Raw genomic sequence first — 17189 nt, forward strand, 5'->3', positions numbered from 1 at the left:
GTTCAGAAAAGAAAAAAATAATCAAAAGGGAACAAAGGACCCTCTCTATCAAACTATATATATATAGAGAGAGAGAGAGAGGGTTCTGTGTCAGAACAGTTCATGGGGGTAAACTGTGGTATTTGTGTCACTCTGTATGATTTGTTTCCTTCAGATTATTTTCTTCTCAACATTAAGCTCGCGTCGAGTACCTGTGCCTTACACCAGGCCAACCAGCCCTTACACTTAACTCTTAATGCTGAGCACCTGGCAAGGCAGCTGTTAGTACCATTTTTATGTTTTGAACACAATGGCATGTATCATTGCTAACATTTCATCTGTTATACATGTACTATATAATAATTGTAAGCAATGATATATATAGTACATGTATGACAGGTAAATTGTAAGCAGTGATAGTGCCCCTGTAGTTTTGGGGGCTTGACTGACAACACATACATATCAAGGTCAATCCTTTACATTGTAGGACTAATGTAGGACACAATGTTTGCCTACAGTCCCATCCATATATGCATAATTGCATTCATATACATGTACATCTCAGACTGAGGAGTATAAGAAACCATTGCCTTGACAACTGAACACTAATGCTGAGCAGCCATCTTCTGTAGATTGAACACCCAGTCAGGTAACTGAACAAATTTATTTTTTATGATCGTGTAATAGATGGCAATGGAATTTTCAATTGATTTTAATGAAAAACAGTTTGATCATTATACTACATGTAAATTCAGAGAAAGATAAAGTTATGATAGGTTTCTTGACAGGTGTGGCCAACTGCTTATTCTTGACAGCTTCTGATATAATAGTTGCATTATTTGTTTGGATTGCCAGGATTGTACATTATTCCATCAAGAACCCTTTGAATACATTATGTTACTCTTTCCATTGAGAGTCCCATGTAGACATTGGCTTAACCTTGAGCTAGAGGTGACAAAGACTTTGGTCATAGTGGGTTTCGCAGATGTTACATCTACATTGGTAATTTTCATATCCATATTCGCATTATCCAGATGAATTTTGTGCTTTTATTCCCTATCTTAAAATTGTTTTGATATAGGATGAATAATTTTCTATAGGACTCGCATGTTTGTATCAACAATAAGACAAAGAAGCACTTAATATAATAATAACTCATAGATTTTTAAGGGGAAAACAGATGACATGTTAATGTTAGCATACATTTTCTTCTGGTCAGTCATTTTGTCAAGTATCATATGGGTATATAATTTAACAACTTAATAGCATTAGTAATAATAATTTTATCTAATACAGTACTACTAGTGGAGAACAGGAAAAATTTAAAATTTTGTCCCCAACACCTACAAAATAAAACTATTAAACATTTCAAGTACCAGATGTTTCTCCAGACTGGGAATTTTTTCTTGAAATTGACAAATGCAGAAATTTCTTTGGTTAGACTACATGTATATTGAAGTAAGTCTTGGAGCCTAATACATTTTTATGGTGGAGGGGGCAGGTCTCTTGATTTGCATAGCTGATTATGTTTAAAGATTTGTAATAGAATTATTTATTGGACCTGCTGCAAAATTTTCTAATTCAGAATGGATGGACATTGACTCGTCTCTTCTCCATCGGTCATAAAAGGTCATCAGGTGCAGCAGAGGTCCATCCAAAGCAGCTTGTTCTTGCTTCAGAGCAGAATGGGATCCGAACTATCTGCCTGAATGACCCCAAAAAGAGGTGATCTTTTTATACCCATCAGTGTTAGTGCATATTATTTATCATTGTTGATCAATATTGGTGTGTGGATTTATATTGCCATTATATTGTGATTAGGATCATTCCAGTACAGGTGTTGCTGTGAAGCCATTATCTGATATTTGCCAAAAGATTTATTTTGAATAATATAGGAACAAAATTTTAATTCATCCTTCATTGACTTGTTTCATTCATTGTCTGGTCAGATACCCCAGAAATTGTCTTCTGAATGATATTATTTCTGAATAAATGGTTGAGCTACACATTTTTCTGACCTGTTTTATAGCGTTGGCCTGAAATGGTAGACATTGAACTTCAAGTTTGACATGATCTGATGCTGAAAATAAAGGCAAGCTGACTATTCTGGAAGCAGTCCATGATAAATGTAACTGTCCATGATGTATGTGAATGTCCATGATATATTTAACTGTCCATGATGTATGTGAATGTCCATGATATATTTAACTGTCCATGATATATGTGAATGTCCATGATATATTTAACTGTCCATGATATATGTGAATGTCAATGATATATTTAACTGTCCATGATATATGTGAATGTCAATGGTATATTTAACTGTCCATGATATATATGAATGTCCATGATATATTTAACTGTCCATGATATATGTGAATGTTCATGATATATGTGAATATCCTTGTTTGCTGACATCATCCCACCATAGCTACTAATGCAGTCAGATTGGAGAAGATGCAAATAAACAATGAGCCTAATCCTGTAACTTGAACTTACCCACATGTAACTTGGAATTAGTTACATGTAACTTAGACTTAGCTAAATGTTACTTGGACATAACTTCTTGTAGGAATGTTTCTCAGCTCTCATGAAAATTGGACTTACCCACATGTAAGGACTTCAGTACATGCAACTTGGACTTACCCACATGTAACTTGGACATAACTGCATGTAACATGGTCATAACAACATTTAAGGATGTTTCTCAGCATTTCCCATGGAACTTGGCCTTACTTATAATTGGACTTATCTACATGTAACTTGGACATAACTACATGAAATGCTGTTTCTCAGCTTTTGAATGTAACTTGAACTTACCCACATGTAAATAGGATTTACCTACATGTAACTTGGACTTTTCTCCATGTAACTTGACATAACTACAGTGCGACTCTGCTATATCATGCTCTGTTATAACACAAATTCGGATATAACACAGTCGCAGTGTGGCTCCTGAAATTTTATATACATGTTTTTTTCTCGCACACAGAAAAAACAAATTTCTTTCTTAAAAGTACCCCAAAAAACTGCAAAAAGTTTATTATCATTTTTGGGAAGAGATTGTGCATGAATAATACAAGATGATTGTGGCATGGCTCCTGAAATTTTACATCTTTGTTTCTCGTACATGAAAGAATAGTTTTTTCGTCTTAAAAGTACATCAAAAAAGTGTAAAAGGTTTATTCTAAGATCGGGTAGGGCTACGCCAATGTCACAAGCTGCGATTTTATTTTCCTTACTGGCAGCAAAACATACCATCTGGGGATTTTTTTTATTAGGACATTTTTAGCTGTTTAAACCAGTATATACAACCATTATTTGGAGTGGAGAAATTCAGAGACCCCATGAAAGGAAGCCACAAACTTAACGCATGCACCTTTCATCAAAGAAAGCCGGATACAATTTTCAATTCAGTAAAACCTGTCTTGTGAGACCACTAATATGAAAGACCACCTGTCTTGAGAGACCAGGTTATCTTTGCATATATTTATTGGTTATATCATTACCTTTCCTGAGAGACCACCTATCTTGAGAGACCATTATTTTTTAGCAGAAAGGGTGGTCTTTCAAGACAGGTTCTACTGTAAAAACAAAGAACTTTTCTTCAAAGAAGTCAGTACCAAACTAGGGGCCCTGAGTGGTCTAAAGCGCTCTCTGTTACGGATCACTGCCATCTCACCTTTGTCTGCGTGGGTTCGAGACTTGGATTCAGCCAGTGTGGGTACATGAGAAAGCTTGTCAGAAGCTTCTCTTAGGTCGGTGGTTCTTTCTGGGGTTTTTCCTGGTTCTTCCTCCACCATTATACTGGCCGCCATGTATAGCATATCGTGTGCTGAAAAATGGCGTTAAACCCTACAACAACAACAACAACAACAACAACAGTGCCAAACTTACATGAAAGCAAAGGAATCTGATGGATTTTTTCATTTTCCAACATGACTGGAACACGTTTACTGTGCCATGAAAGTATCCTTTTTGCATGAAAAAAAATTGTGCTTACGAGCACTAGCAACGGTGGCTTAAAATGCAAACTAACTTTTAAACTTTACCGACTTGCGACGTTCTGAAAGTAAATGTGCATCATCATTTGTTATGTTGTTGTGCTATGTTTATCCACTGAATCTAGACCTATATATGATCTGTGACAAAATTATTGAATATTTTAAATCTGTGTATGTGTGCATTTTTTCCGATGGAATTACATGTATTGTGGATTCAATGTATGTGATGAGATTCACGGTTGAGTACACGGTGTTGATTCTCTTTTCATGACATACATAAGACATGTATATATAAACAATGTACACGTATATGTACCAATATGTGGTTCTCTAATTAAAGTAAAATAGTATATATGCTTTCTGTTTTCACTACAGGTGTGTTTCCTATTTAATATACATCGATTTAATATGGTAACTGTGACAATGAAGCTTGTATTTTACTGCCTGCATTTATTACCTAACCCCCTCCCTCCCCACCCCCAGCAAATTTCTTTTGGTACATGCATCATTTTCTTCAGCTAACTGACCTGGTTGCTTATAACATGGTTTGGTCTATAACATGGTAGGGTTCTATGGCTCCCAACTGCCGTGTTATAGCTGGGTCACACCGTACATGTAAGGACGTTTCACAGCCTTTCCCATGTAATGTGGACTTACCTGCATGTTACATGGACTTACCTACAGTTAAGGATTTAAAAGTCCAGGATCCAGGTATCAGGAATAAAATTGTCTGGTGTTATGTTGGATGACAGTGAGTTTAAATTAAATACATCAATGAAAGGTAAAACTTTGCACCACATGCAAACAGATATGTCAACAAGATGTGATTCATTACAGTATTTTCATGGAAAGTTGTCCAAATGAATCAGTCAAAGGGTTAACACTCTTAGCACTGACTAAAGAGGCTTTCTTAATTTTTTCACTCAGTTGACCATAAAAACCAAATGAAATCGACTATTGGAAAGAAAGTTATGCTTATAATGTCATCAATATACATATTTTGTAGCTATCTAAAATTGTTGTGTAATGCTGTACGAGTCAAAAATTGCATTTTCAACTATTGGAGAATAAAGATACCCAAAGTGCTAGTAACTTTATATATATATATATATATATATATATATATATATATATATATAATGTATTATACTATAGATGGATACTTATCAGTGATTCTCATGCTTATAAATGATTGTTTCAGTTTTGAGTAAAAGAACACATCAGCAGCGGTTGATGACCACAGTATAATTGCTGGCACAATGTCTGCTACTAATGAATGATCATGCGTTATTTGATATGCCAGACTGGGGTGTTCCTGATTCATTCAGTCTAAAATCAGCCATAAAGATGTTTTATTAGTCTGTTGTCTATTTTATGTGTGGCTATGGGCACAATTGAGGCAACTTTCTTGCACCAAGGATGTCGGCTACAATGTATACTGTTCCACAATATTCAGGTATTCTGTGTTACCTTGCATTATTATATCGTCACTAGGAAGAGCACATTTGTTATTACAAAAGAGATTTTTCTCAAAGTGTTTGATTTTGCCACAATGTTGGAATCAAAATGAAACTGTTTGTAGTGATAACTACTCATATGCAAGTAAGTGATTATCATTTCGAGACACTGATTTAATCTCGTTATGAATACACTAACTTTGTCTAGGAGCAGAGTGACATGGTTTGATGTTCTTCAGTTATAAAATGAGACATGATACCAGCTGATAAAAACAATCATTGTATTGATCCTCAGAAATGTGTTTCCTATTGCAGTGGTTTTAAAATTATGATACGTAGGTAGTTTTTTGTAAAAACATATATATATATTATAATGATTAGTATATGTAAAAGTACTAGGCACTTCAAGTACATGTACTGTGAAAAACCAGCTCAGATGCACAAATTAAGTTCTGGATTTTCCTTATTTTATATTTTTAAAGCATTAATTATATTATAATGATTGATATATATAATGTAACTAAGCACTTCAGGTACCAGTACTGGGGTAAACCAACTCAGTGAGTCAATTAGATGCACAAATCGAACTTCTGAATTTTTGTATTTCTTAAAAAATAAAACTGTACCCTGGGGAGGTGGGGAAGTGCTAGGTTCAGCAACAAAAAGCAGGGACAGTCTGCCAACTGGGTTGGTGGGAAAGTGCTAGGTTCAGCAACAAAAAGCAGGGACAGTCTGCCAACTGGGTTGGTGGGAAAGTGCTAGGTTCAGCAACAAAAAGCAGGGACAGTCTGTCAACTGGGTTGGTGGGAAAGTGCTAGGGTCAGCAACAAAAAGCAGGGACGGTCTGCCAACTGCCAACATATTTTATATTTGCCTGATTATATATGCTATAAATTTTTTATAATAAAAACAAGTTTTTAAGTTGTTGTTGTTCAGGTCTGTTCATCTACTTATATCATGGAATCTTTATTTGGTGATTACATCTTTATCAGTGTGGAATCTAAATTTATATCAAGTGATTGTACAAGATTTTAGCTCAAACTTGGAGGGGGGGAGAGAGGAAATAACCTTTGCTTTGAGCTGTGTAATGTTTTATATGATACATCTGATAATTTCAAGGAAAAGTAGCTAGTCATATAGTGGTAGATGTGTAATAGAAACCATTATTTGTTTCATCCTTATGAAGCAATACAAAAGAAACCTGATTTGTAAGTCAGCTGAGAGCTATGTGATCCTGTGTTTAAAGTGCTTCCACTATTTGCACACTGCATTGAAATGGCTTGCTCATTATCAGCTGTTCATGAAAAGTAAATTGACAGACAAATTGAGAATTTTATCTTTTCCTATATTAATTATGGATATATTTCGTTGTGTGGTACAAAATAGATCATTTTTTTGTACCACAGAATGAAACATGTCTGCCTTCACGCAGGAAATTTCGTTTTATCATATACCAAACATGCTCCCGAATTCAGTCTTATTAAATTAAGCTAGCTTTTCAGTTCATCCTCTTCCCCACCAGCTTTTTGTTTGTAAATTCACTTAACTTTTATTTGCTGATGATATAGGTATCAGCAATTCAAAAGAGAGGGGTAGGATTGCAATGACCTAACATGTTGCAGTAAATTATATTTTTCACATTTTGTAAACTATGTAACCCTATCTGATTACAATCCATGACCAATTCAGCAATGCCTTACAGCTGCTTTATCACTTGTCAATATAGTAGAGGGGAATAATGACTTCATACAGACATGAGTGGTGTACATAAAATGTCTTCAGCAAAAAATACTTTCCTTGTCTCGAAGGTAACACAGATTCCATTTGTTTTTAATATTCCGCAAAGCACTTGTTATTCATGCAGCAGACACATAATCAGGCATCACATGGCATGATGGGAAATATGTACTTTTGCATGTGGAAATACAGGAATGAAAAAATGTATAATATTTCCTAAGTAATTTTCTGTTTTCACACTTAAGTAAATAATCAAAATGTTCATGAATATCCTTTTTAAAGTCAAATATGTTTCATTTGATTTGAAATGGATAAAATTTGCAATAAGAACTTAATCAAATTCTGTATTGGTCGATCTACCAGATTACTGTAAGCACAAGTACATGTAGCTTGTCCAGCATTTAAGGAAAGCAATAGACTGTGATTGAGACAGTCCCTGCATAATGTTTAACTCATTAGGCCCCAAAATACAGTAATCAGTCCAATGTACGTTTAACAGACTGTAAAATACAGTAATCAGTTAAATGTATTAACAGACTATAAAATACAGTAATCAGTCCAATGTATTAACAGACTGTAAAATACAGTAATCAGTCAAATGTATTAACAGACTGTAAAATACAGTAATCAGTCCAATGTATGTTTAACTCATTCGGCCCCAGAGGTTTTTGTCGTTTTTGCCTGAAATGTGCGTAGGAACGAGATTTGGGGTGAAATTTCTGAATACATCGTAATACAGCAGTTTTCAACGGATTATCCATGAGAATAATGCCTAGTTGTATTAGAAACATCAATTTCCTTTGGTTATTTTGCTTGCGCATGAGCAGAAGGGTAAAAGTTGGAGTTCTTTTTTTTTTTTTTTGCTTAATAGACCCATCATTTTCGTATGGAGACCGCAGTTTATTCCAAATGCCCACCTTATCCTAGTTTTTGCAAAGGTTCACCTGTCTGTGTGCAGTTATGACCGGTATGTCTTAGATCTGAGGCCAAAAGGTCTAAAATCCGGACACAAAATCGCATTCCAATCTCGAGCGAATTTTGGGTGGAAAAAAAACGGGTCCAAAAAATGAGCTTTTTCTAACTGTATTTTGTAGTGCAACCAGAACTTCCAGATTATTTGATATCATTTTAGAGCTATATCTGTCTGCATTTTTTTAATACCACCCATGTTGGTCTATCTTAAATGGCCTTGATGCTGCAGGGCTTTGAAGTAGGGTACAGTCTCATCATGCCTACAGATGGGATCGGGGCCGAATCGGTTAAGGAAAGCAATAGACTGTCATTGAGACAGTCCCTGCATAGTGTTTACGGAAAGCAATAGACTGTCATTGAGACAGTCCCATTTGTTTCAAATAGGTTAATCCTAATCAAGTCCAAGCACAGTAGATATTGATTATGTCTGGCCTGTCATAAAATCATGAGAGATTAGCCTTGTTCTTGTGTTGAACTATGAGATCTTATTTTTCTAGTAAAGGTCTGTACAAATGAATGCAAGGTTTTGTATGAATAATTGTAATGGTTGAGATCAGAGTACTACAACAACAACCTGCATTGTCTGCTTTCTTCACTGAGTAAATAACAATGGCATGCATTGCCTGCTTTCTTCACTGAGTAAATAACAATGGCATGCATTGCTTGCTTTCTTCACTGAGTAAATAATAATGGCATGCATTGCTTGCTTTCTTCACTGAGTAAATAACAATGGCATGCATTGCTTGCTTTCTTCACTGAGCAAATAACAATGACATGCATTGCTTGCTTTCTTCACTGAGTAAATAATAATGGCATGCATTGCTTGCTTTCTTCACTGAGCAAATAACAATGACATGCATTGCTTGCTTTCTTCACTGAGTAAATAATAATGGCATGCATTGCTTGCTTTCTTCACTGAGCAAATATCAATGGCATGCATTACTTGCTTTGTTCACTGCGTAATTAACAATGGAAAGCATTACCTACTTTCCCCACTGCGTAAATAACAATTGTGATCATTGCTTGCTTTCTTCATGGAGTAAATAACAATGAAATGCATTGCCAGCTTTCTTCATTGAGTAAATAACCAAAATATTATACAGCTGACTTTTCCAGTAAATTTACGAGTTTTCTAGATGAAGTAGTAAGTAAGATGATGATCTGTATGCATGTACTTGCTTATAAGTATTGTAGACTCTGATCAGTCATTACATTATGTGCCAACAGCTCAGGGCCTGTGGTGTTTGTTTTGTTGATTACTGCAATGAAACTGTGGAGACATAGATCAGCAGGTACATTATATGACTGTTACAGCAGATCTGGGCTTGGGTTCAAATTATAACAGAGTATATAAGGTATGTAAACTGGACATGGTAAATGTTTTAACTGGCTGCTTAAGTTGGGCTAAGCTTGTAATAAGTAAACCACATTTCAACAGAGATCAGGTACTCAGTTATTTCCTGCAAGACAGTTGACACAATTTCAGTTGTCCTGTAGGACAGCCCACATGATTTCATTGGTCCTGCAAGACTGCCAACTTGGTTTAAGTAGTCCATTTGTAGGAATATGGTTTGCACTGTTAATTTTAAGCTGTTACCATTGCAAGATTTAATCATTAAAACAGCTGGAATTTCTGACAGCTGAATGTTGGATATGTCACACCAAATCAACCAGTATTTTGCAGTGCTGTAGTACAACTCACATCAAGACCATTAGTAATTTTCTCAGTTTAATTAATTACATTAGTAAATACTCAGAGCATAAATATTTTAAGAGTTCATATTTCAGTAATACCAATCTGCCTTCATCAGTGACTAATATTTATCGTGTGACCTGGAATGGTCATGTGACATAAAGAGACTGGTGTAGATGGGTGGTAATTCAAGCCCCTAATCCCTGTTTAGTTTTGGCCTCTGCTCTCATATTGCAGTTGTCTCTTTCCCATTTTTCCATTTGTTGTCCTCAGAGGTGATGACCTTTGTCTTGTTGGGAATGATGGAACATCCCATATCGCTTCAGTGTTCAGGTATGACAGATGAATCTCTACTGATATATTTCTTAATTCTTGTTTCTAGCACTTGGCCACTTTCACCAATGTAGTCATTCTCATAATTAGTTTATTTGATAAAATAAAACACCAAATTTTTCATAATTTTTTTGTTTTGTCCTTTTCATGTGTAATATGTTAATTCCATTTTGTTTGAATACTCTAGCTAGGACTTCGGTGTTTTTGAATACTCTAGCTAGTACTTTGGTGTTTTTGAATACTCTAGCTAGGACTTTGGTATTTGAATACTCTAGCTAGGACTTTGGTGTTTTTGAATACTCTAGCTAGGACTTTGGTGTTTTTGAATACTCTAGCTAGGACTTTGGTGTTTGAATACTCTAGCTAGGACTTTGGTGTTTTTGAATACTATAGCTAGGACTTTGGTGTTTTTGAATACTCTAGCTAGGACTTTGGTGTTTGAATACTCTAGCTAGGACTTTGGTGTTTTTGAATACTATAGCTAGGACTTTGGTGTTTTTGAATACTCTAACTAGGACTTTGGTGTTTTTGAATACTCTAGCTAGGACTTTGGTGTTTTTGAATACTATAGCTAGGACTTTGGTATTTGAATACTCTAGCTAGGACTTTGGTGTTTTTGAATACTCTAGCTAGGACTTTGGTGTTTTTGAATACTCTAGCTAGGACTTTGGTGTTTGAATACTCTAGCTAGGACTTTGGTGTTTTTGAATACTATAGCTAGGACTTTGGTGTTTTTGAATACTCTAGCTAGGACTTTGGTGTTTGAATACTCTAGCTAGGACTTTGGTGTTTTTGAATACTATAGCTAGGACTTTGGTGTTTTTGAATACTCTAACTAGGACTTTGGTGTTTTTGAATACTCTAGCTAGGACTTTGGTGTTTTTGAATACTATAGCTAGGACTTTGGTATTTGAATACTCTAGCTAGGACTTTGGTGTTTTTGAATACTCTAGCTAGGACTTTGGTGTTTGAATACTATAGCTAGGACTTTGGTGTTTTTGAATACTCTAGCTAGGACTTTGGTGTTTGAATACTCTAGCTAGGACTTTGGTGTTTTTGAATACTATAGCTAGGACTTTGGTGTTTTTGAATATTCTAGCTAAGACTTTGGAATCTACTGCAGATATATGGTATACCGATGTTGATTCTATTTTGGACACTATTGGCTTTGTTTGGTGGTTTTTTCATTTCCTTTTTTGAAGTTTGAAAATCCACCCTGGATAGCTTTTTACTCTTGGTGCTAGCTTTCACATGCTCTGCTTCTTCAATTCAGTCTTCCTCATCATTGACTAAGGAGTTAGTTCGGTGCATTAAAGATCTCACCACTGACCTCTTGTATTCCAGGTGGTCAGTTAAACAAAATTGAAGTACTGGTCAGCGTAGGTCAGTTCTCAATAAACAGTGACTTTGGTTGATCCATCATCGTTTACATGTAAACGTCTGTATTAGAATGGTAGTTTGTCATTTTCGTTAGTGACTGAATGTGTGGATCAAGGGAGGTGAGATAATAGAGAACTCCTGAACATGGTACTCGTGTAGTCAAGTTATAGGCCTCATATCTGAACAACATAGATGGTGGGTTCTTGGCCAATTGCAAGGCCTTTATCTCAGAATGGCTTCATGTATAAATTGGCAACTATTAATAACACTGAGGACCCTATTGCCGCACCATTTCTGCTGGTAATACTGCACATTATAGATAATGTATATGCTTTCCAAGTCTCAATAAGGCACACATGTTATGTTGGGAGGTCATTTCTAGATTTCAGAGTATTGTCCGTGTCTAAGTTTTCTCTAATCACACTTCTGTCTGTTGGAATAATAGTGAAAACTGCTAATGCATTTTAAAAGACAAGTTTTGATGGTTGCCCGGATCTTTTCAATCAACATTTGTCGCTGATGAAGAAAAGTTTCAGACTCTTTAGATATGTATGCTCTGTGTATTGGAAAGTACTAACGATCATGAATTATCCAGTGCAAGGAAGCAACTTTTTAGATGTACTTGTCATCCACTATTTTGACACTGGATATAAAGCAGTGTTACATCACAGCTGTCCTCTTGTATTTTGACAGGAAAAGCAGCCCTGCATTGCAAATGTCATCCAGTATTTTACAGGAAAAAAAAACAGTGTTGCATTACAGCTGTCCTCGTGCATTTTGACAGAGAAAAACACAGTATGTGTTACAGCTGTAATTTTATTTTCTATGTGACAAAAACAGTGCTGCATTACAGCTGTCCTCCTGTATTTTGACATTGTGGAAAAATCAGTGCTGTATTACAGGTGTCCTACTGTATTATAACAAGTGAAGAGCATTAATGTGTGTATATGTGCCAGTTGCCTAACACACCAATATTGCAGTTTCACTAAAGCTTGATTTTATGACACCTAGATTTTTCAATTACAAACCTAGGCAATTGATTTCTCTTCCAGTTTATTCTGTGACAAGAAAAGTTTGCAGAGATCTGCCTTTTGTTTTATGTGCTGAAAATTTGAATCATGAACTGGTTGAGCAGGCAGGACATTAGTTACATGATTCGTTGGAATTTTTCCATTGGATTGTGGGAAACTTTTCACTCATTTTATGGTTTAACATTATGAATAATGATCAAACTATTTTCCTACCAGAAATGCCCTATCCCTGGCTATGCTGGAACAACTACAGGACTGTATGAGGGTGGACCTCAGGGATCCAACACGGGTCATCATTCTGACAGCAAATGGCCCAGTCTTCTCTGCGGGACATGACTTAAAGGAGCTGGTAACTGTTTGTATGTCTGTCTGAGTGATTTTCTTTCTCTAACCCAGTCCTTTTGCCTCAGTTTGTGTATATCTTCTTTTTTGTCTAAATGTATTAAGTTTTATCTTGGCCCTGTATTCATAAATGTCTTGAGCATCCATTTGAACTTGAAATAACCAATGTCATAAGACTTGCATTTATTTATTTTTGTTTGCAATAAACTATATATATATATATATAATGTAATATACATTTGTCTTTAAATGTATTCCTTTGAAATCTCTTCCATTTCATTTATTTGTTCTTGTATGTGTGTGAGCTACCAAAATTGTAAGTTTAGAGTGTGCAACAAAAACTTCGAGATTTTATGAATGTGGCACCAGGTCAGCTATCTACTTGACCTCAAGATTTGAAACTCATTTGGATCGACCTCGAGTTAGTCTTGCCTGACAATCCCAAATTATTTCCATCAATTATAGATTCCAGAAATACTCTTCATGTATTGATTACAGACTAGAGTCACCATGGAGACAGAAAATGAGATTCACTACATACATCTAGTTTCTTGTGTCTACACTGATCAAACTTGACTACAGTAGAACCTTTCTTTGAAGACCACCTCTTCTACCAAAATATAATGTTCTCCTAAGACAGGTGGACTCTCGTGACAGGTCATAGTGCTATATAATCAATAAATCTTGAGAATCTGATCTTTGACTATGTAAGGTATTTATTGTTCAAAAATGGTTTTAAAGAGCCTTCTTTTACAGTCAGTTGATGGAAAAGATCATAATCACCATAATACTTTTTGCCGTCATACTTATTTTTCCATTGTCTTACAGCAAGTGTAAGAATCATTGTAATGCTTGGCTTGCTGCCATACTTATTTGTCTCATGTCATACAGCAAGTGTCAGATTAACCATCATGATCATTGTGATTGGTTTTGCTGTCATACTTATTTTTCCCTTGTCATATAGCTAGTATATGAATCATTGTAATGCTTGGCTTGCTGTCATGCTTATTTGTCACTTGTCATACAGCAAGTGTTAAATTATCCATCATGATCATTGTGCGTGGTTTGCTGTTATACTCCTTTTTCTTCTTATTATGCAAGTGTTAGAACTTTAATACTATTTGTAGACTTTAGGACATACGATACTTATGATATGGAAAATGGGAACCAGCCTGGAAATGGGTGAACATAAAATAGAGGATATATGGGTTTGGCTGACCTGGATTGGTTAATAATGTAAGTTATGCTTTAGGAAAAAGAATCTTTTGAGAGCTTATCCTAGTTGTAAGTGAAAATAAATAGAGACATTGTTTTATTGATGGAATTTCAGTCCTTTAATAGTCTTGAGCTTGGAACACTCATTACTAAAATTAGCACCTGACTCTTTGGTGCGGAATTGAAAGCACATGTTTCAAACACATGCAGGTCCAGAAAATGCTGTAGTTCATATACTTTCCTCTACACAGAACCTGAAATCCAGGTTTCATCTATTTTGATAAATATAGGTTTGATCATCAGCACTCAAAAATTTACATTATTGAATTTTTAATATCATGGTGTTTGCATGGGTAGTACTGAATTAGTACGGTGAGTCCTGTAATACTTAACATATTTACAAAGCAGACTGTAATGCCTACTATATTTACAAAGCAGACTGTAATACCTACTATAATTACAAAGCAGATTATAATACCTACTATATTTGTGAACCAGACTGTAATACCTACTATATTTACAAAGCACACAAAGGAAAGCAGCAGAGACCAAGATTTACAATAAAGAATCACTATTCATATTTAACTTAATTTATATACTCATCAAACTTGAAAATTACTTCAGGAATGGTCATAGCAAAGCAAATGTTATTCATGGATGGTGTGTGTTTGAAACAATTCAGCTAATTCAAGTCTTATAATAAGAAATATGGAATTATGGTAAGGTGATTCAATTCTTCAAATAAGAAATATGGAAATCGGTGTAGGTAATTCAGTTCTTCTAATAAAAAACATGAAATTCAGGGTAGGTAATTAAGTTATAATAATAAGAAATAAGGAATTCTGGTAAGGTAATTGAATTCCTATAATAAGAAATGTGTAATTCATGTAAGTTAATTCACTTCTTATAAGAAAAACTTAGAGAATATTTATCAATATCACAATATAAATGATAACGAGTGAAGTATAAATAATAGAGAATATCACCATATACATAATACATGTAGTGAATCTCACAGCATAAATAATCACAAATCTCACGGGATAAATAATAGTGAATTGCAGAATATAAATAATAGTGACTCACGCAATATAAATAAATGTGAATCTCACAGTGTAAAAGCAGTTACTCTCACAGGATTAATAATATAACTATCATTTAACCAATTTGAAAAATATTGTCAAGATATTAAAATTTTTACCAATCTAAATGCAATGGATTGGAAATTATTTGAAATTTTAATTTAATCGTATACACAAGTTTAAAATGTTGTTGAATTCAGTGCAGGTAGAACAGTCAGTTGCATACTCTGGCATACAGGTGTATAAGGCAATGGGAGATTTGAGTCTGTGCTGTTTGTTTATAAATGCATAATTTTATTGATAACCGGATTAGCATTGAAATTTAAAATGTCACGTAATGAATTATTACAGTCGATGTTTTAAATTGGAACTTTTTACAATCATTCAGACTGCTGCCTATGGACGTGATTATCATCACAAGGTGTTCCACACCTGTAGTCTTGTTATGACAATGATCCAGGTAAGTTAATTAGAATAATATTGATCACAGCTTAGGAATGATTATGGGATGGCCTGTTTGTTGTCCCTTGTCCATCTATCCAATAGGACAAGTTTGTTAGCAATGATTATGGGATGGCGTGTTTATTGTCCTTTGTCTGTCTATCCAATAGGACACGTTTGTTAGGAATGATTATGGGATGGCCTGTTTGTTGTCTCTTGTCCGTCTATCCAATAGGACAAGTTTGTTAGGTACAATTATGGGATGGCCTGTTTTTTGTCCCTTGTCCGTCTATCCAATAGAACAAGTTTGTTAGGACTGATTATGGGATGGCCTGTTTGTTGTCCCTTGTCCGTCTAACCAATAGGACAAGTTTGTTAGGTACAATTATGGGATGGCGTGTTTGTTGTCCCTTGTCTGTCTATCCAATAGGACACATTTGTTAGGAATGATTATGGGATGGCCTGTTTGTTGTCCCTTGTCCATCTATCCAATAGGACAAGTTTGTTAGGACTGATTATGGGATGGCCTGTTTGTTGTCCCTTGTCTGTCTATCCAATAGGACAAGTTTGTTAGGAATGATTATGGGATGGCCTGTTTGTTGTCCCTTGTCCGTCTATCCAATAGGACAAGTTTGTTAGGACTGATTATGGGATGGCCTGTTTGTTGTTCCTTGTCCGTCTATCCAATAGGACAAGTTTGTTAGGAATGATTATGGGATGGCGTGTTTGTTGTCCCTTGTCTGTTATCCAATAGGACACATTTATTATTGCTCCTCTACCTTAGCTTCTTGATGGATTGCCATGAAACTTTTTAACATCTAGTGTCATGTTAATTTGAAATGAAAATGGTGTTACATAGACATACAATATTTATACCATAGCACCCATCCAGAATTCTTGCTATAGCTACTTTTCCTGAATGGATAAGCATATCAGCATGTAGTTTTCACTGAAAGACTTAATATCATGTCAGGTTAATCCTACATGAAAATGGTGCCAATGTGACATTATTACTTGCAATTGCTGCTCCTCCAGGATGGATACTCATATTGACATGGGGTTTCACTTTTAAAAAAATCTGTTCACTATGCTACATTACATTGCCTCTCTTGAAGTCCATTATACCTATCTGACTTTACCCATGTGTATCCCCTTCTAGAAATTTACGCTGCTTTTAATGTTCTCATTGTTCCTGCTGTTAAAGCGAAGTTATACAGAAAAGGTTCTTTTGTGTACCAGGGCCCAGCTAATTGGAACAAATTGCCCAAAGATCTTAGACACAAGGTCATTATGTTCTTTTTCACAAGTGCTCTTAAAACTCACCTATTTCAACTACAAGAAGAGACATAGTCTTAATAATTCTGACATACTTGGTTATTGTCAGCATATTTTTATTTCGTAATTTCATGGTGTTTTTGTAATCTTGTCATTATGTGTTTCTACATGTTATCTAATACTGTAAAGTGCTTAGAGCTTCCAAAGATTATATTCAGTACTAAGTTTTCGTTATTGTCAACAATATT

At 35.2% G+C, this 17189-nt stretch overlaps 1 protein-coding gene across 4 annotated transcripts in view; it reads left to right on the top strand.

Annotated features, from left to right (window-relative positions):
• Positions 1 to 17189, top strand: part of LOC149788803 (enoyl-CoA hydratase domain-containing protein 3, mitochondrial-like) — a 433692-nt gene that overhangs the window by 620 nt on the left and 415883 nt on the right. For 3 of the 4 annotated variants that reach the window (XR_016424251.1, XM_089974936.1, XM_089974935.1), the window contains exons 2-4: positions 1565 to 1704; positions 12803 to 12935; positions 15614 to 15685. Coding sequence is in view for 3 of the 4 variants with exons in the window: in XM_089974936.1 (XP_089831062.1) it covers positions 1565 to 1704; positions 12803 to 12935; positions 15614 to 15685 (345 nt within the window). In the remaining variant the exon portion in view is untranslated. Of the gene's footprint in view, positions 1 to 510; positions 629 to 1564; positions 1705 to 12802; positions 12936 to 15613; positions 15686 to 17189 lie in introns of those variants that run through there. The other variant, XM_089974937.1, reaches the window with a different exon arrangement.

The sequence above is a fragment of the Sinohyriopsis cumingii genome, chromosome 11, assembly GCF_028554795.1.
Source record: "Sinohyriopsis cumingii isolate HCF-2022 chromosome 11, ASM2855479v2, whole genome shotgun sequence".
Classification (NCBI taxonomy): domain Eukaryota; kingdom Metazoa; phylum Mollusca; class Bivalvia; order Unionida; family Unionidae; genus Sinohyriopsis; species Sinohyriopsis cumingii.